This window comes from Sylvia atricapilla, chromosome 15 (genome assembly GCF_009819655.1).
Source record: "Sylvia atricapilla isolate bSylAtr1 chromosome 15, bSylAtr1.pri, whole genome shotgun sequence".
In the NCBI taxonomy this organism is placed as follows: Eukaryota; Metazoa; Chordata; class Aves; order Passeriformes; family Sylviidae; genus Sylvia; species Sylvia atricapilla.
In genome coordinates this window covers 9452232-9471391 of record NC_089154.1, presented here as the reverse complement: position 1 = coordinate 9471391, position 19160 = coordinate 9452232, and the positions used below count along the sequence as shown (strand labels likewise).

At 64.9% G+C, this 19160-nt stretch overlaps 1 protein-coding gene across 3 annotated transcripts; it reads right to left on the bottom strand.

Moving 5' to 3' along the window:
- Positions 1–4068: 4068 nt before the first annotated feature.
- SBK1 (SH3 domain binding kinase 1) lies at positions 4069–18640 on the bottom strand. 3 transcript variants are annotated; one of them, XM_066330118.1, is made up of 4 exons: positions 18469–18640; positions 5944–6146; positions 5657–5859; positions 4069–5159 (listed from the first exon to the last, which is right to left on the bottom strand). In XM_066330118.1, the coding sequence occupies exons 1-4, from the start codon at positions 18528–18530 to the stop codon at positions 4377–4379; spliced, it is 1251 nt and encodes a 416-aa protein (XP_066186215.1). In that variant the 5' UTR covers positions 18531–18640; the 3' UTR covers positions 4069–4376. The 3 variants fall into 3 exon arrangements, with proteins under 3 accessions (XP_066186215.1, XP_066186216.1, XP_066186218.1); XM_066330119.1 differs by lacking the exon at positions 18469–18640 and adding an exon at positions 12963–13005; XM_066330121.1 differs by lacking the exon at positions 18469–18640 and adding an exon at positions 8981–9132.
- Positions 18641–19160: the final 520 nt, after the last annotated feature.

Genomic DNA, 19160 nt, shown 5'->3' with positions numbered 1-19160 from the left:
CCTGTTTCCCTGTGCCCCGAGCCGAGGTCCCCCGGCTGGCTGAGGCTGCAGCAAAGACCCGGCAGGGTCTGGCCGTGAGCTGTTCCCTGTGGGATGCTCACAGGCCTCTTCCCAGCAGGCACGGCTGGCCTGGAAGCTGGGCTGGGAATGGAGGTGCAGCCAGCTCTGCTCTCCCTCCTCCCAAGGGTGGCTGGATCGTCACACAAGGTCACCTCTCCCTCAGCCGCCAGCCACGGGCCTGCCGAGCCTTCCCACGCGGCACAGGCTGGGATTTTCCGCACCTCGGGACAGTTCTTGCTGTTTGTCTCCAGCAGCTCGTTCCCTCTGGGGCCCTCGACCGCTGCCAGGCTTTGACTGACATGTGTCCATCATCTCTGGCAGCTGGAATCGCAGACAGCAGCGGGTCCCCGCGGGAAGGGCAGGCGGGGACGAGCCCGAGCTGCGTCCCCTCCGCGGGCAATCTGCTGCCGCCGGAAAGGGCATCGGGGTGATCCCGTGCCCGCTCCTGCCGCATTCCCGCATTCCCGCTCGGGCACCCGCCCGGTTCTGCCGGGGCGCCGGGTGGCACATGAGTCACACACTTCCTCCGAACGCCCATTCCAGCGCCGTGCCGCCGCTATTTTTGGAAGTTCTTGAAAGCGGATCAGCCCCGAGAAGAGCAGTTAATGGATGCTCCCCACGCCGGGCTGGCGTCCCCCCGTGTCCCCGAGGCGGGCTGGGGAAGCCCCCGGCAGCCCGGACCCTCTCCCCTCCCTGCTCGGGATGCGTGGGAACTCCCTCCTCATCCCACGGCCCCTCCTGAGTCAGCAGCCAGCTGAAGCACCATCCTGGTGGCAAAATATTACCTTTTAAAGGGTTTGTTTGCGATTGGGGTGGGACTTCGTGCAACGCCAGCTTGGCGTTGATCATTGTGCTCCCAACGAGCGGATCATTCCCAGTTATTTTTACTCCCAACCCCCAGTGTTTTAGCTAGGGCTGCAGTGCCTCACAAAGTGTCTGTGAGGAAAACCGGGCCCAATCCAGCTCCGGAATCGAGGGGTGGATGAAATCCGAGGCGGGATCAGCAGCTGAGTGTCACAGTCGGGCCTTCCCGGCCTTCCCAGCTCGGAAGGATCTGGTTTTACGGGATGCTGCACCCACACCATTCCACACCTGCCACCCCATCCCTCTTCCCCCCGCTCCCCCAGGATCTGGCCGAATGGAGGATTATTTTCCTTTTAGAGCTGGGATTGTGTTGCTCATCCTTTGCCCGGGGACCGCCCAAGGTCAGCGGCTGTGACCCCGGAATGTCCGGAGGCCTTCCCGGCCACACCGGGGACAAAACCCTTGGGGCAGGCAGGGAGGTGGCGGCTCTGCCGGGCAGGTGACACCTTTGCCGTGCAGGTGGTGGCTTGGCAAACTTTAGCTTCGTTTTTTGCGGCTGAAGCTTTTGCCTGGAGACAAGCAGCTCCTGCCCTGCCGGCGCTGCCGGGCTCGCAGCATCCCGACCTTGCCGGGATAAAATTAGCCCCATTTCACTTTGGATTAAAGGCAGCGCCGCTGGAGCCGCGCGAGCGCTTCGGCTCGGAGACGTCAAATGGCAGCGATCCCTTTTTTGTCTGGATCGGGGAGGGGAGAGTCCTGCCAGCCAGCGCCTGGTGACAATGACATTGATTTCCTAGACCTCTCGGCGTGGCCAAATCTGTATTTTTAGCCGCGGAAAAGAAAAATACGAATCACGTGTCAGAGCAATGCTTTTCGTGCCCCGGTGGGAGGGAAGGAGACGGGAGCCGTCGCTGTTGGAGCAGGGGATGAGCTGGACTCTCTGCCCGGTCCCCGGAGAGGCGCTGGGGATGCACCGAGGAGCCGCTGCTGCGGTGTCTGAGCTCCATCCCCGGCCCCGCCCGGGCTCCATCCCCGGCACCGCCCGGGCTCCATCCCCGGCCCTGCCCGGGCTCCATCCCCGGCCCTGCCCGGGCTCCATCCCCGGCACCGCCCGGGCTCCATCCTCGGCACTTCCCCGGCCGTGCCCCGCACAGCTCTGGGGTCCCACGGCACGGGGACCAAAGGATCCCCGCTCCCAAAGGATCCGGTCCATCCCTCCTCATCCCCTGCGGCCATTTATCTTCCGGGGCAGGCGCTGCCTTCATCTCTGCTTCCCTGCCACCGCCTCCTCGTCCTCGCTCTCCCCCACCCTGTTCTCATTTCCCCAAGAAGACTTTAATGAAATCTGCCCTTAATTAAATCCACATTCATTTGCATAATTACCAGGAAATTGAAATTAGCCTGCGGACGTGGCTGGAATACATTTGGCATGAGGCAGCCGTGGCTGTTCTGGGGGGCTGCACCAAGGGCCGCGGGGTGCCCCCCACCCACGGGTGCTGCCCCACGGTGCTGCCCCCCACATCCCTTCCCCGGGTGGCCATGGTGACAGGGTGACAGTGGAGGGACAGCCACTCCTGAGGCCACGGCAGGGCAGAGGCCGTGCCCTCCACCCCCGCACAAGCAAGCAACACATTTCCTTCATTTAATAATAATAATTTAAAAAAAGTCTTCACCGCCATTGAGAAAATTTTTGTTGCTTTTATAACTATGTATTTTGTCATTTTTTATGGTTTCAGTTGTGGTTTTTTTTAAATCCTTTTCAACAGTGACAAACTGAGGTAACGTCTGTGACACTACAGCCTCTCCTACGGGAAGAAGGTCCGAAACCCGACAGTTAAGGGAACTGGAAATAAAAACCTGACAACCTACGGACACAGCGACCTCGACGGGGACAGAAATCACACCGGGCACCCCCTGGGACACGCCCCGGGCGGTGCCACCGAGCCCTCCCAGAGAGGTGCCACCGAGCCCTGCCGGGGCGGCCGGGATCCCTTATCTACATTATTGCACGAAAGATCGAGGACATCGAGGGACCTAAGGCAAAGAGGAGTAAAACCGGTGCCTAGCTCTCTACGTGGGGCAATGCTACGTCTAACGCCGGGCCCGGGGGTGCCGGGGACGGGGGCACGGCGGGGGCGGGGGCGGCCCCAGCTCTGTAAACTGCTGCTGCTGCTGCTGGAAAGCGTTATAGCCCTTTGTGGGGAATTGGGGCACCGGGGCGGCTCCACGGCACCCACCCCATGGGAGGGAAGCCCGAACCACAGCAGGGTGCTCCTGCCTCGGGGTGCCCCCACAACTTCCCCACCGCGGCGGTGGGGTGAGCTCCCCGCTCTGCTGGGTGTCCGGATCCAGGACGGAAGGTGTGACCTCCACGTACACCCCAGGACCTTGTCACTAAGGGGCCACCAGCGGCTGCTGCCACCACGCCCTGCCTCGCTGCAGCCAGCCCCGGCAGGGTCTATCCCGCTGCCGCTTCCCCGCCAGCCCCAGGGGAGGGTGACAGGTTTGGGGAAGGGGTGACAGCAAGGAGAGGTGATGGGGACAGCACAGAGAAGCAGGCAGGCCCGCGGGAGGCCACTCGGCGCTCCCTCCCCCGCTCCCGGCCAGCCTGGCCAGCCTGGGGTGCACCGCTGCCACCTCCTCCGGTCCCTGGGTACAAAGAGTCTGCAGAGGGGCCACGGCAGAGGCAGCCCGGCCCCGAGCATCCAACCTGCTGGATGGCCGGCACCGCACCCAGCGGCCACAGCCCGGAGCGCAGCTCCGGCCAGGGGGGACCCACTCCTCCGGCAGGGCCTGAGCCGTGTGGGGCAGGGCAGGGGGCCAGGGGCTGCCCGTGGCGGTGGCTGGGACACACAATGACACACAGACAGGGACACTTGCTACATCAATGGCTGCCAGCACCTCCCACGGCGGGGAGGCAGCCGGGGCTGCCGGCGCCCCCCGGCTCCCCGTTACCCACCTCCCCATCCCCTCCCAGGCCCCAGCCGTGCGGCAGGGACCAGTGGAAGAGGGCAAATCACCACCCACCCACACCTCCCCAAAGGCCTCCTCCACGGTGCAGGGTCATCGGCCTTCCCGCTCCCCGGACAGGGGTCGAGCACGGGGTGGGGACAGAGCCAGTGGGACACCCGCTACCCACTGCCCCCTGACTCTTCTTCCCCGTACTGGGGCACCCCTCCCTACTCCGCCCCGGGAGGAGCCGGGCTGTGGGTGCCCCCAGCCTCCCCGGCAGCGAGCGGTGCCCTCGGCTGGGCTCTGGCCACCGGCCTCGCCCAGGCGGGGCGGGGGGATCGGCATCCTCGGCGCTACAGAGCGCGCCCAGTCCTGTCCTTTTCCTCTTCGATTGTGTTTCTTTTCCTTTTTTTTTTTTTTTCTTTTTTTTTTTTTTTTTTTCCTCCTTTGGGACACCCAGAGCCCGGTCCCGGCTCGTGCCACCACCACGATGTGCTCCCCCCATCCCTGTCCCCGGGCCGGGGGGACGGGGCGGGTCTCGCAGCCGCCACGAGCCGCCGTCACACGCAGATCTCTATTGCTGTGGCCAGGACCATCTGCCCCTTGCCCTTGTCCTGCCGTCCGTCTGTCCTGCTGGCCGTGCCCGGGGCGGCTGCTCCGGGCTCCGGGCCGCGGGCTCCGCTGCCCTCGGTCAGGACGGTCCTCTTGAGCGGGGCGGGCGTGCAGGAGCCGCCGGCATCGTGGCAGTGCGGCCCGGCCGGGAGCTTGTCCCTGGCGTGCTTGCGGGAGCGGTAGGAGGGCCGGCACCGCACCTCGGCCATGAGGTCGCACTTGATGAAGTAGAAAACCTCCTTGACGGGGCAGCGCTTCTCGGGGTCGAGCGCCAGCAGGCGCTGGAACATGCGCAGGGCGCTGTCCGTGAAACGCCGCCACTGCGAGGGCAACCCCGCCAGCCGCCCCTTCTGCCACCGCACAAACTCCTCGAAGAAGGCGTCGGACGCCACCGCCGCCTCCCAGGGGAAGTTCCCGGTGAGGACGCAGAAGATGAGCACCCCGAAAGCCCAGACGTCGATGCTGGTGTCCACGGCGAAGCCCTCGGCTCGGCCGGCCTGGCACACCTCGGGCGCCGTGTAGGGGATGGTGCCGCTGATGCGCTTGACCCGGCAGCCCACCTTGCGCGTCATGCCGAAGTCGGCCAGCTTGACGCGGCGGCAGTCGCGGTCGAAGAGCAGCACGTTCTCCGGTTTGATGTCCCGGTGCACCAGGCTCTTGCTGTGCATGTAGTCGAGGGCCAGGCCCAGCTGCTGCACGCAGCGCTTCACCAGCTCCTCGGGGAGCCCCACCTGTGGGGGGACACGGCGTCAGCCACTGAGCCCTGCGGGTCCCACCCGGCCCGGGGACCCACATCTCTGTGGTCTGATGGGCAGGGCTGCTTTTATCTCTGGGTGCTCTGAGGCAAGGGGGTGGTGGGTCCTGGGCCACCCAAGGGGTGGGTGGTGGGTCTCAGGCTCCCCATAGGATGGTTTGGGTTGGAAGGGACCTTAAGGATCATCCAGTTCCCTGGGCAGGGACACCTTCCACTATCCCAGGTTGCTCCAAGCCCCATCCAGCCTGGTCCCGGACACTTCCAGGAATCCAGAGACAGCCACAACTTCTTCAGGAGAAGAGTGATGGGTCCTACACTTGTTTGTAGGTCCTTGTGGTCAAGCCCAGCCCAGACAGGGGTGCCCAGCCCCTGCGCCCCCTCCCACATGGGCACAAAGCACAGGGGCAGCTTTGCTGAGCACCCCCTGAGCCCCCAAACCCCAGCAAGGCTCCCACGGGAGGTGCCGGTTCCCACCTGAGGCGGGATGATGTCGAAGAGGTCCCCGCCGGGGGCGTACTCCTGAGCGAAGACGTAGCAGTCCTCGGTCTCGAAGACCACGTCGAAGACCTTGATGATGAAGGGGCTGGAGGAGAGCGTGTTGGTGATGCTGAATTCCCGCAGGAAGTTCTTCAGCTTCGTCTTGCTCTTGTTGACGAACTTCAGGGCCATCTTGGTGCCTGCGGAGGGCAGGGGACAGGAGTGAGCCCCGGCTGGGACAGACCAGGCACAGTGCTCCCAGCACACACACCCCCTGCTCTCACCTGTGCTTTTGTGGGACACCAGGTCCACCTTGCCGTAGGTGCCCTTGCCGAGCTCGCGGATGAGGTCATAGTGCTTGGTGATGTCGGTGCCCGAGAGGGTGCGGATGGCCAGGGACTGCATGTCCTCGGTGATGAGGGGCACCCCGCAGCAGCCCAGCTTCCGCGACGGCTCCTGCTCAATCGAGCCCGCGCTCATGGTTGCGCTGCAAGGCACAACTGCTTCTGTGGGGGCTGCAGAGCCTTTGTGTCCCACCCCTCCCCATCCCATCCCATCCCATCCCATCCCATCCCATCCCATCCCATCCCATCCCATCCCATCCCATCCCATCCCATCCCATCCTGTCTCGTCCTATCTCTCCCCAGGGCTGCAGCAAAGGGGGACTGGGCTGCCAGGGTGGTGCTGAGCAGCCCCCCCAGGGTTCCACCCCTCTGTCCCCACAAGCCACCAAGCCAATGGCTCTGGAGGGGATGCTCCAGCCTTTGTCGGGGCTGCAGCCATGTGGATGTTTGGGGTCAGAGGGAGGGCTCCAGGCATGGCAGACACAGGGACAGGAGACAGGAGACAGGGACATGGACACACACAGGGACACACATGGACACATTTTCTCAGGCCTGGTGTGTTCACAGCCACCCTGCAGGACAGGAACTAAAGGCCTTTAGGGGTCCCCTCAGCTGCTGTGTCCCCAGTAGGGACCCCAAGAACCAGCCCTGTCCACTCTGGTACTGAGCCCCCGCAGAGCTGAGCCTCACCCCGGCCAGCAAAGCCCCGAGAGGAACCAGGGCCATGCACAGGCACCAAGGCTCTGCAGCAAATGCCTCCCTCACATCTTTCCGTCCATCCACCAGCACCAGCTCCTGGCCTTTGCTGGGCAGGGTGCCAGACACTCTGGTGTGGAGAATCTCAGAATCCCAGATGGCTTTGGGGTTGGAAGAGACCTTAAAGCCAATCTTGTTCCATGGGCAGGGAACCTGTCACTACCTCAGGTTGCTCCAAGCTCCATCCAGCCTGGCCTTGGACACTTCCAGGGATCCAGGGGCAGCCACAGCTTCTCTGGGCACCCTGTGCCAGGGCCTCCACACCCTCCCAGGGAACAATTCCTGCCCAATATCCCAATAACTGCCCCCTGGCAGTGGGAAGCCATTGCCCCTTGTCCTCCAATCCAAGCCCTTGTCCCAAATCCCTCTCCAGCTCTCCAGGAGCCCCTTGAGGTACTGAAATGGGCCTTAAGATCTTCCCAGAGTCTTTTCTTTTCCAGGCTGAATGATCCAAATTCTCTCAGCTTTTCCTCACAGCAGAGGTGTTCCATCCCAATAATCATCATTGTGGCCTCCTCTGGACTTGCTCCAACATATCCATGTCTTTCCTGTGCTGGGGACTAACAGCTGGATGCAGCATTCCTGGTGGGATCTCACCAAAGCAGAGCAGAGGCCGGCCCAGCCAGCAGCACATGGACAACAGCACCAACATTCCTCACTCCCAATAAACCAGGGATGGTTTTCTCCTCACTCTGACCATTCCCACGAGAAGATTCAAGCTCGGAGTCACCCACCACACCACCACAGCAGTGAAACCACCCCAGCAAGTCCTCTGAGGTCTTCAGAGCACTGCCTCACCCTCCATCACTGCACAAGCACAAACCCTGGGCAGCCAGGGATGTGGGGAGGGCACTCAGTGGGTAAAGATGGACTCAGAGAGCCCAGCCTGTGCCCATGGGCTGAGCCCTGCTCAGGGGCTGTGGCAGCCACCCCAAATGGTGCCAGACACCCCACAAAGTGCCTGCAGCACCCCACGGTCAGGATCACACACAAGGATCCTGCCAGCCCCTTCCCAATAAGGCTGAGTCGGATCTCCAGCTTCTCCCTCCTTCGTTCCTTCCTTCCCCACACCGTGCTGCCTGTCATCCCAAACCAAAGCTCAGCTTCTTCACTTATTATAGTTATATTTTTTCCCCGGGAAGTTGGGGAAAAAATAGAAAAGGAACTTCAACATCATGATGTTCCAAAAATGTAACAGTTTGACTCATAAGATCTCCGAAGCAGCTCATCTCCATAGTGTTTCATTGGCCCCCTGGCAGAGGAGCACCATCTCAGCGTCTGGGTGCTGGAGGTGGAGGTGGATCAGCAGCAACTCGCTGGAGGCAGGACTGAGAACAGCCCCCAGCATCCTGCACAAAGAATTCCGGCTACACTTGGATTTACGATTGCGCTCGTCGATGTCCCTTAATTAACCAGCGTTGAAATGCAATTATTCAAGTCGGGAAGGTTGGGTTTGAGGAAGAGCCCTGCTGGTTGGATGGGAGAGAGGAGGACTGGCAGCTTGTGGAAGTGCTCTCCAAGTCAAGGGCTGTTTGCTTTTCCTCTTGGCTCAGCCTGTTGGGGTTTCCAGGTGTCTCCTTCCCAACCAGCAACCGAGGAACATCCATGGGAAGCAGGGATCCCGCCACGTCAGGTCCCGTGCTGCGGCGTGGGCTGGCACAGCTGGCACCGGGATGTGCTGCCAGGGACTGGGATGTGTAGGGATCCTGCCGCAGTGCCGCCGGCACGGCCAGCCCCGACAGCCACCCCCTCCTGGCCAGGGCTAACGGGAACACGGGGCCGGGCCCAGGAGATGCCAAACAGTGACCGAAATATCGACGTGCCGAGGCCAAGGAAAGCGTAAACGCAGTTTTCATTAAAAATTGAAAGGCTTTTGAAAACATGTTGGGTTTGATGTGAGCAGTGAAGCGAGGCAGCAGCAGGAGGCAGCGGGAGCTCGGTTCCAGCTCGGGGCACTCCCAGGGACGGCAGGGATGTGGGAATAGCGGGACACGGAGAGATGGCAGTGCCAGTGTGGCAGGAGATGCCACCAGCTCGGGCTGGCCAGGGTTGAGGTCCCACATCCTTCTGCAGCCAGGCCAGTCACACCACGGACCAGCAGTGCAGCCACAGGCCAGATCGGGTCACTCCAGGGCCAGAACGGGGCCCTTTCCCGGCACCTCTCCCGCCCCAAAACCCTGGCAGAGGAGTCAGCACCCTGTCCGAGGGAAGACAAAGGCACCCTCTCCAGCTCAGTTTCAGGTGTTCCTGCAGGAGCTTTCCCAGGCACGGAGGAAGGATTCGCATCCCGGCCGAGTCCTGGCAAAGCCCCCCATGGCTCAAGATCCCGGGAGTGACAAAGAGGCAGCGAAGCCGCTGCCACGTGGCCCCGGGACCTGCGGCTCACCACAGGCGGTTCCTGCCGTCATCTCCGCATCCTGAGCCATTTCTCCTACTATTCAGACTAAAATTGTTCTGTGTTTAAGCTTCAGAACCGTTTATCTCATTGAGTGAGGAGGATAATCCACCCACCTCTTCCTTGCTCCCTGGCAGGTATTTATAGGCAGCCACTCGTCTCCCGTCGGCAGCTGCCGCTCCTCTTCCCAAACCTCGCGGCTCCATCCCCAGACCCGTGGAGCAGATCCCGGATGGACATTACCCCAAATCCAGAGCGCAGCATCCCGCCAGGAGCCGGGGCTGGCCCCGACAATCCTGTCCCAGCGCTGTTCCCTGCCGGGGGAGGCTTTGCCTCGCTCCACATCCCGCTCCGCCGCACGCCCAGCCTTGGGCACATCGGCTCTGCCGATAACTAATTGCAAACTCATTAGGAGCTCATTGAGAGGAGCAGAGGCCGCCCGGGAGAGTTGCCCCAGGCTCCCGCAGAGGAGGCTGCTGGAGCAGCGGCTGCTTGGAAATTAAGAGGGAAAGGGGGAAAAAAAATCCCTCTGGCCACATCAGAGACTGACACAAAAACAACCCGGTTATTGAGGGAGGTTACAGGAAAAGGGTTTGGGCTGAGCCTGATGCACGGTTGAGCACCAGGCGCTGGGACTCGCACCGTGGGCTGCTCTGGGGCAAGGAATTGGGAAGATGAAGGGAAAATCTACGCAGGGCAGGGGCTCTGCAAGACCCAGATTCCTCTTTAAAGAGGGGAGAAACGTCAAATGCAGTAGTGGGATGGGCACAGACACACGCTGCTCTTTCCCTGCACTTGGCAGAGCTTTCATTTCCCCGTTTCCCATTCCCAAACCCTCAGTTATGAGCAAGTAACACTGACTGCCACCCAAGCCCAGCAGGCTGGAGGCCGGGGCACCCCTCCACAACCCAACCAGCTTCCAAACCTGTCCTGTCCTAAACAACGCACTGAGCCAGCAAAGTCACGCCCTGGGCCCTGCCAGAGCCATCCCCTCTCCCAGCTCTCCACATGCCAGCACCACCCTGGTGTCACTGGAACGAGGGGCCAGTGGTGCTTGGGCCGTGCCCCAGGTTGGGCCACTGCCTCCCAGCGCCTCACTCCATTTCCAGCTGCTGCCACCTCCGTTCCTGCCTGACCCCGTTCCAGGGACATCCTCTCCTCTCCTCCGTGCCGCTGGGACCCGCACACCAGATATGAGCTGTGCTTCCCGGGGCTGTGGCACGCTGGAGCCCAGGGAGGGCTGGCAAAGGCACCTTGGCCTAACGAGGACAACGTGGGGGCAGGCCAGGAATCTCACCGGGGCTCGGAGCCACAGGCACCCACCATGGCCCGGCAGCCTCCCACCTCATCCAGAGCAGCAAAACAGGCCCAGGGAAAGGGTTCCTGCATCCATGTGCCACCCCAGGGCCATCCAAAGCCACCCAGGACAAGCCAAGTGTGTCCAGGAGGTGGCTGGTCACACATGGCATGGGGACATTGGCTGCTGGCAGTGGTTTGGGGACAGCCTCTCTGCCAGCATCCCACAGCCCAGGAGGAGCAACCACCTCCAAGATGCCGTGGGTGGGGCACATCTTCATGTTGCGCTGGCTCCACCAGAGCGGGACAGCGCCAGAAACCTCCGGAGCACCACGGACACCACCGGAACCAGCACCAAACCTCCACTGAAGCACCCGCAGCAGCTGGGACTCCCCAGTGCCCCCAGCTTAGGACTGAATTGGGACCGAATTCCAAGTTATCCAGCAATTCTCATACCAGCTCCTTGCCTAGACCAGAGCAGCCCGCTCGGCAGCGGGATTGTCTTCGGCAAAGCCAAGGAACGCCCAGCCAGGCTTGGGCTCCCAGTCGCAGGAGCTGCTCTCCCAGTGCAGATGTCCAGCTGCAGGGCAGGGTCAGGCCCTGTCACACCCATCCATGGTGTCCCCCACTGCAGGACCCATCTCCCATCCTGGCCAGCAGCCTGTGGCAAGCTTCCTCAGCCTTCGGTCCCAGGATTCAGGTTTCACAGAGCAGTTTGGGAAGAGCAAACAAAGCAGCGCCAGGACCGTTTCCTCCGCCTGCTTCCCGGGGAGCCGCCGCTCCTCCTTCCTGCCACCGTTCCCTGTGCCCTCCGCGCTGCTCTCCCGGAGCTGCCAGCAGGATTTTCCCTGCCCTCATCCGCACGGGGCTGTCTCTGTCCATCGGCCCCAATGACAGGACCTTGGCTGCCGTTCAGTGTTACGACCTCCCGGGGTTTTTGCTGCCGAGCAGGATGGCTTCGTTAGGACCTCAGCTCCTCCAGCCTGCAGCTCCTCCCGCCTTCGCCGCCAGCACCGGGGATTTATGATTACTTCATTGTTTGATTGGTTTCATCAGCCTGTCATCATCTCCCTCCCAAAACTCTTCCGCCAGCGCCGGCAGCACCGCACGGTTGGGATCTGCAAAGACAAACGCCCCGAGCGGCACCTGCCCGACCCCACGGCGGGGCCAGCCGGCCCTCGGCCCCGCTCGCTCCTGGCGACAGCAGCGACACGTCCCTCTGCCACAGAACCCAGCCCTGACTCCGCTCCAAGGGGCTTTATGTGGCCCGTGCAGCCCGGGCACCGCTCCCACCGCAGCCTCCGCCGGCCGCTCCCGTGAAGGAGGACGCTCCCACCTCTGCCGTGGTCTCCTCCCGCAGCAGCCCGGGCAGCGCAGGGTGACACGGTGACACCGGGCAGGTGACCCCTGCCCCGCCGTGGGCCCAGGACAGAGGGGTTCCGAGGCCGGGCCACCGTGTCCCCGGTCCCCGGGCTGTGCTGGGGTTCCCGGCTGGCGTCGCCCGCCCGCGGCCACGGCGGCAGCGAGGCCGGACCTGGAGGAAAGTGGGTCACGCTCCCCTTCCCCGCTGCAGCCCGGGGAACAACCGGCTGGGAGAGAGGCCGGCCCCGCGCCCGCGGCCAGGGGACAGCGGGGGACGGCAGGGGACAGCAGGAAAGCTGAACGGGGAGATAAGGGAGGGGATGAGGGGACACAAGGAGATAGGAGGGGACGTGGTGAAGGGATGCGAGGGGGGACAAGGAGAGATGACGAGAGGAGATGACACGGGGAGATGACGAGGGAACAAGAGAGGACACGATGAGGAGAGACAATGAGGGGAAACGAGGGGAGATGATGGACGGGGCACGAGGGGAGATGACAAGAGGACATGAGGAGACATGAGGGGACATGAGGGGAGGTAATAGAGAAGACAGGAAGCTGGTAAGGGAAGACAAGGAGAGGTGAGGGAACAGGAGGAGAAAACAAGGGGAGATGAGATGGGGAGATGATGAGGGGACACAAGGGGACACAATGAGGGGACACGAGGGGACACGGCCTGAGCTGCCCCCGAGGCCGCCTCTCCCTGCTCTACCCTTTCCCTGTTCCCAGCTGCCTTCCAGCTCAGCGCACCCTTCCAGACACCCCCAAACCCGCCGGGAGCCTCCGGGGACCAGCCCCGCGGCCCCGGCAGAGCTCGGTGTCACTCACGCCCCTCCGTCCCCGTCCCTCCCCCTCGCCCTCCCGCCGTACCGGGGCCGCCCGGGGCGCAGGTGCCACCGGCCGCAGGAGGGACCCGGGGCGGGGGAGCCACCGATCCCGGGGGCAGCGCCCGAACCGCTCGGTGCCCACCCCGCTCCATTCATCCCGGAGCGCCGGTCGTACCGGGATGGGGGGATTTGTCCCCTCCCCTCGCCGTGCGGGCAAACAAAGGGCGGCCTCGGTACTGGGCGGGCAGCGCCCCCCGCACCCCCATCCCCGTATCCTCATCCCCGCATCCCCGTGCCCGCGCCCCATCCCCGCACCGCCGCCTTACCGGAGGGGCGAGCCGCCGCCGCGCCCCGTCCCCGGCGGGAGAGGAGCCGCCGCCGCCGCCGCCGCGCTCCGCCCGCCCCGCCGGGCTCCTCATGCCGCGGCCCCGCCGCCGCCGGAGGAGCGGAGCGGAGGGAGCGGAGGGAGCGGAGGGAGCGGAGGGAGCGGAGCGCGGCGCCCCCCGCAACCCCCGGCAGCGCCCGCCCCGCCCCGCGCCGCGCTCCGCCCGCACCGGCACCGGCGCCGCCCCGGGGAGGGAGCGCGGAGCGGGAGGAGCGGGAGGCGCGGGGGGGCTCCGCCGCCGGCCCCGCGGGGATGGGGGATGCGGAATGAGCGATGCGGGGCTTGTCTCCGCCCCCCCTGGTGTAGCCGGGGGGAGTCGGTGCGGGAGCGGCCCAGGAAAGGGGGGTCGGGGCTGGGCCGCCCCCTCCCCGCCGGGTGCGGAGCTCGGGTACCGCGGGCTGGGCTCGGAGCAGACGGCGGAGCTGGGGACAATGGGGACGGGAGCGGAGCTCCGCGGGGGGAGGCTTCACACCCCACCCCACCCGAGGATCCAAATAATCCAAGCTTGGAGCATCTGGGGGTCGTCAGCACTGTGCAGCCAGAATGCTCAAGCGCAGGACCACGTCCTGCTGCTTCCCTGGGCCCTGCTGTCCTTGAGCCCTCCGAGACTCTGCTCCCTCTCCTGTGGCACAGGAGATGCCTCTGTGGTGTGCGTGATGCCCGCCCTGGGTCAGGGGATGGTTTGGGTTAGAAGGGACCTTCAAGATCATCTCGTTCCATCCCCTGCCATGGGACATCTTCCACTATCCCAGGCTGCTCCAAGCCCCATCCAGCCTGGCCTTGGACACTGCCAGGCATCCAGGGGCTGCCACAGCTTCTCTGGGCACCCTGAGTTACCATGGCACAGGTGATGCCCACCATGGCACAGACCGCTCCCCAGAATGCTGCTCCTCAATGTGTGCAGGACATGTGGCTTCCCCTGTGGCTCGTGAATGGTGGGAACATTCAGGCCAAGCCGGGAAATGCCAGATGAGGAAAAGACATCACGGGGGCTTCCCTTCAGGTGCCTTAAATTCGGCAACACTTTCAGCAAGTGATGTCAGAGCTGGGCACCAGGATCTTCCAGGCACCTCCAGCCTGGACCACAGTGAAGCTCTCCCGGAGGAAGGCGAGGGGTTGGCACTGTGCTCCCTCTTGGAGCGTCCCTGGACACACCTCGTCTTCCCAGATTTCCTTCCGTGCCCACCAAGGCCAAGCAGGGATGTTTAGCACAAGCCACGATTTGCTTCGGGATTTCTTTGTCTCTCAGCTGAGTGCCAGGTCCCTTTGCTGCCGCGATGTCACCTTAAAGGGACTGAGCCCCACTCTCCGAGGGGGACACCGGACTGTTCCCACTGGGCCCGGGGCCGTTCCCCTGCCCCCTGAGGCCCCACCAGCCGGGGAGAGCCGAGCAGCCATCGGCACTGACTCACTGGTGGCTCTGCTCCGCTCGCGCTGAGGATGCAGAGCAATTAAGCCTTTTCATGAATGACTTTAAGGCAAGAGAGGCTGAATCACACTCCGGCGCTCCGCTTTAATTTGTGCTGCCATCGGCTGTGCCGCTGTCACCCCGTTGTTCCAGCTGCGCACGGGGCAGCGCCAGCCCGGGCAGGGGGCGGCTGCGGCTCCCGGGGCTTGTCCCCTCCGTCCCCTCCGCTCGCCGGTTCCTGCCACAGCTCCCGGCTCCTGAGGCTGGGATGCTGCCGGTGTGGATGGTTCCCACCGCGGTGGAGACATGGGAATGGCATTGGGAGAGAAATGCTGGAGCGCAGAGCGCCGGCCAGGCGGGGCTGGGACAGGGCTGGCACAGGGCAGGAGAGCAGCCGAGGAGTGAAGGTGCGCCAGAGAGGAAACCCGTGGGAGAGGGGCAGAGCTCTGTGTGTCACCGCAGCAGCACACACGGGCCAGGGAAAGCCGCAGCCGCCTGCCTCGCACGCCCCGCTCCATGGGGATGGGGTGGCTCCAGCCTCGTCCCTTCCCGCGGCCCTGTCCCTCCGTGTCCCCTGCCTGTCCTTGCGGTGCCATCCTGGCTCCAGCAGCCTCCCGCTCGCGGCGTTCTCTGAGCTCTCTGTCAACTCTCTCCCTATTTATAGCTCGGGGCTGTTTCTAGGTCAGGCGGGAGGTGCCGGTGCTCGGGGAGCCAGCCCAGGGACCATGGCGGGCTGCAGGGACGGTGTCACACGCCCCACGCGTGGGTCAGCTCCCAGTGTCACCACCCTGTGCCCTGGGGACACAGGGGCCGAGCTGGCGCTGGGACCAGCTGGGCCTGGCAGGGCTTCAGGGGACTCCAGGGGCTTGGCAGGGCTGTGTGGGGCTCTATGGGCTCCATGGGGCTCAGTGGGGCCATGTAGGGCTGAGCAGGGCTCCTTCAGCTTCAGTGGGGCTCTATGGGGCTTTATGGGGCTCCATAAGGATCTGTGGGGTCCTGTGAGTCTCCGTAAGGATCTGTGGGGCTCCATATGGACCAAGATCTGTGGGGCTCCATGGGGCTCCTCAGAGATTGCCAGGCCTCCGTGGGGCTCAGCAGGGCTCCATTGTGACCCCGGGGGTTCCGTGGGGCTCTGTGGGGCCCGTCAGGTCCCTCTGGAGTGTCCCCACCCCTCGGTGCTCGTGGGTGACAGGCACACCGAGCCATAGTAACACCAGTTGTAGCAGGGAGCGCCCGCACTCAGCTCCTGGTCTTCAAAGCACTCCCGGAATATTAATAACTAATTAAGATTAACGAGATGAAAGGAGCCAGATCAAACATGTTTATCAGCTCGTGCAATCCCAAACCGTGCGAAGAGCCCCCGCCTCCCCGAGGGACCACGGGCGCCCCTGGGATTTGTGCTGGGAACGGGAATATCCGGCCCGTGCCGTGGGATGTGCCCGGGCAGGGTGGGCAGCGGGAAATGACCTGGAAAGCCCAAAATATTCCCAGCGCGCCAAATCCCCTCGGAATTCAGCGAGAAGGTCGCTCGTCCCTTCGCCATCGCTTGGCCATCGCGGGAGCCGAGGGGCTGAGCCCCCCACAGGGGTCCCAGGGCCACCCGCGCGTGTCACACTGCGGTGACAGGAGCCGGAGCTGCCGGGGATGCTGCGGGGATGCCGGGAAGGAGCGGCGGAGGGAAGGAGGGAGGGAAGGCGGGAGCGGAGCACGCCGGGAGCCGCAGCACGGGCGGAGGGGACCCGCTCACCCCGGGGGGCTCCGGCGTGTCCCCACCCGTGGGGACAGCACCCCCCGCCCCCAGCCTGGAGGGCACCACCCGTGTCGGGGGCGCCGGGTGTCCCCTCGGTCCCAGGGGACGGAGCCCATCCAGGGGATTCCCGGGGGAAAGGGGGTGGTGGGGGCTGTTCCCGGAGCGCCGGGCTCGGGGCTCAGAGCCTCCAGCTCGGTGTCCCCCCCCCGCGCTGCCATTCCCCGCGGTGACAGCCGGGAGGACATTCCCGGGGGCCGCTCCCAAGGTCAGGGAGTGGCCGCAGCCCGGGAGCCCCGGGACAGTCCCGCTGGTGATGGACACACGCCGAAACCCCGGCTGCGACCCTCGGGGCGCTGCCCCCGGCCCGGAGCCCGCCCCGTGCCCCCGGGGCCGGGAGGGACCCGAGGGATGGATCCGGGCTGGGGCCGCACCGGCCGCAGTCGGGATTTGGGAATGGGGCTGACCCCGGAGCACAGGGGCGGCGGTTCAGCCACTGCGATGGAACGGGACAGGACGGGGTTCTTTGCGGATGGGATGCTCGGGAAAAGAAGCGGAACGGGTTTCTTCGAGGGGAAGGAGGGATGAACTGGGGGCACGGGGAGAGCCACGGGGCCCGCCCCGGTACCCCGGTACCCCAACAGCACCGGCACCGCCCGCCGCCTCCGCTCGCTGCCCGTTCTCCTGGCACCATCTAGAGGCTGCGGGGACGGGCACGGGGAGACGGACACGGGGGGAGAGACACGGGGGGACCGACACAGGGGAAAAGACGTGGGGACACACACGAGGGGACAGACGTAGGGACAGACACGGGGGGGACAAACATGAAGGGACGAACACATGGGCACAGACATGGGGGACAGACACACTGCCGCAGCACCCACGCGTGGGGCCCACGCACTGCCCCTATGGCAGCACCTCCTGTCACCCCGGGGAGCCCACCCCGGTGGGGCTGTGCTGGAGGTGACTGGCGATGGTAGCTGTGTCCCCATGGGACGGGGACAGACTCAGGGACAAGCTAGTGGCAACCAGGGGGGTGTTGGTGTTCAGGGACCGGACACACACACACCCCAGTGCCGCCCACCTTGAAGCAGGGCAGGACAGGGAGAAGCCTCTGGGCACAGGCTGTGAGTGTCCATCCCTCGGTCCCCACGCAGCCACCACGCAGGACCCTGGGCCACCACAGTGCCACCCCGAGTGCTCCCTCCCCGGCTGAGAATGCAAAACTCATGCCACCTGTGGCCTGACACAGGCTGGATGCCACTGGTCAGCTCCAAGGCCGGGTTGGGCTGTGGGACAGGAGCCCTGGGAATTCTGTGCCCCACTCCAGCCAGCAGCACCCACACCCTGGCCCTCTCGATCCCTGTTCCCCCGACCTGACTCACGGGAACTGAGGCTCCAAAACCTCAAGATTTACACCAAAACAAATCCTACAGCTTCCTGCGACCTGGGAGGAAGGACAGACTGCCTGGGTTGATCCAGCTGATGGCCCTGAGGCCCCCCAGACCTCGCCGGGGACAGGCAGTGCCTGGAGGGCTCCTGGCTGGAGCAGGCAGCGTGGGACAGGAGCCGGCAGTGGCTCAGTGCCACGGAGGAGCAGTTGGGCACAACATGTGCCAGCGTTCACACCTCGCATCCTGCCGGCTGCCCGGCTAATTCCGGCACCGGCACATTCTCCTTGGCTGTTGCTCAGCAGCGCCGGTGGGAGAGGAGATTTCGGGAAAGGGGGAGGCGAGAGCCGGTGCCGCTGCCCAGAGGGACAGGCCTCGGGGAGTCTCGAGGCTCTGCTTTTGAACCCCCAGCTGCACTAGGCGCCCGGCCCCGGTCAGACAGGGAGGAGCAGAGACCGCCCAGGGATCCTGCTCAGGTGAGCAGGGACGGGTGGGATGGCTCCAGGATGGCTCGAGGATGGTTCTGGGATGGCTCGGGGAGGCCGTGGGTGCACACGCTGCCGCACTGCTCCCCATGGGCACAGCAGCAGCGCTGAGCTGGCACGGCACGGCACGGCACGGGATGCCCACCGGGTTCCCTGGAGAGCTGTGCCAGGGAAGCGCATCCCGGCCGGACACACGTGCTCTGCGCCCAGCGTCTCCAGGCACAGCCCCGGCTCCGGACTCCTGTGGCCCGGAGAGGATGCGCCGGGTCCCAGGGAAACTTTGTCCCGGCCGGCGCCGGCCACTGTCCCCAGCCCGGGGCTGTCCCCGGGGCTCGGTGCCCCGCTCCCGGGCCGTGCCCTGCCGTGGGTTCACGGCGTGTCCCCACCAGAGCTGTGTCCCCTCCTGCGGCACTGACCTGTGCAGGTGCAGGGGCTGCAGCTCCTCTTTCTGGAAGCAGACGAAGCAGAAGGAATCCATCGCTCAGGTCCGGTGGCCACCGCGCCCGGGCGAGGTCGACCGCAGGGCAGGCAGTGCCGGGGGGATGTTGGCATCTTCCTCGCCAGCGCCGGCGGTGGCCGGAGGCTCAGGCCGGCCCTCCCGGGGCCATGGTGTCACACGGCCGGGCTGAGCGCCGGGACCGGCCCTTTCCCGGGCACGGAGGCCGCTCTGGGCTGGGCCGTGTCCCGCGTCGCCCTCACACCGGGGCCGGCGATGCCCGGTGCCACCCCGGCACCCATGGCGCTGCCGGTCCTCAGGAGGTGCCGAGCCGGGATGGCATCGCCAGCACCAGGGCTCCGGCAGGGTGGACCAAACCTGGTCCAAACCCTGCGGTGCTTCAGAGGGGCGGCGGGGAGCGGCTGCCCCACGGCCCGGACTGTGCCCGGCCGCCGTGAGCTGAAGTGTCCCCAGCAGCAGGTGGGCTCCGGCGGGCTCTGACAGGATCCAGCGCGGTCTGCAAGGGTCCGGCGGCGTCCGGCAGCCGAACACACCGACCGAGGGGGAAAGTTGTGCCGTCGTGGAGCGGCGGCTCCGCGGGGCTCGTCTCACCAGCAGAGCAGCCGCTCGCTCTGACAGCTAAAGCAGCGTGCGAGTATTAATAGCTCCCGA

Bases quoted from the DNA above. Each gene is read 5' to 3' on its own strand.
- SBK1 (XM_066330121.1), bottom strand. From the start codon at position 9,045: ATGCGAATCCTTCCTCCGTGCCTGGGAAAGCTCCTGCAGGAACACCTG. The intron at 5,860-5,943 runs GTGAGAGCAGGG...TGCCCTCCGCAG, and splicing joins GGTGTCCCACAAAAGCACAG to GCACCAAGATGGCCCTGAAG. The intron at 5,160-5,656 runs GTGGGAACCGGC...GTCCCCCCACAG, and splicing joins TCGACATCATCCCGCCTCAG to GTGGGGCTCCCCGAGGAGCT.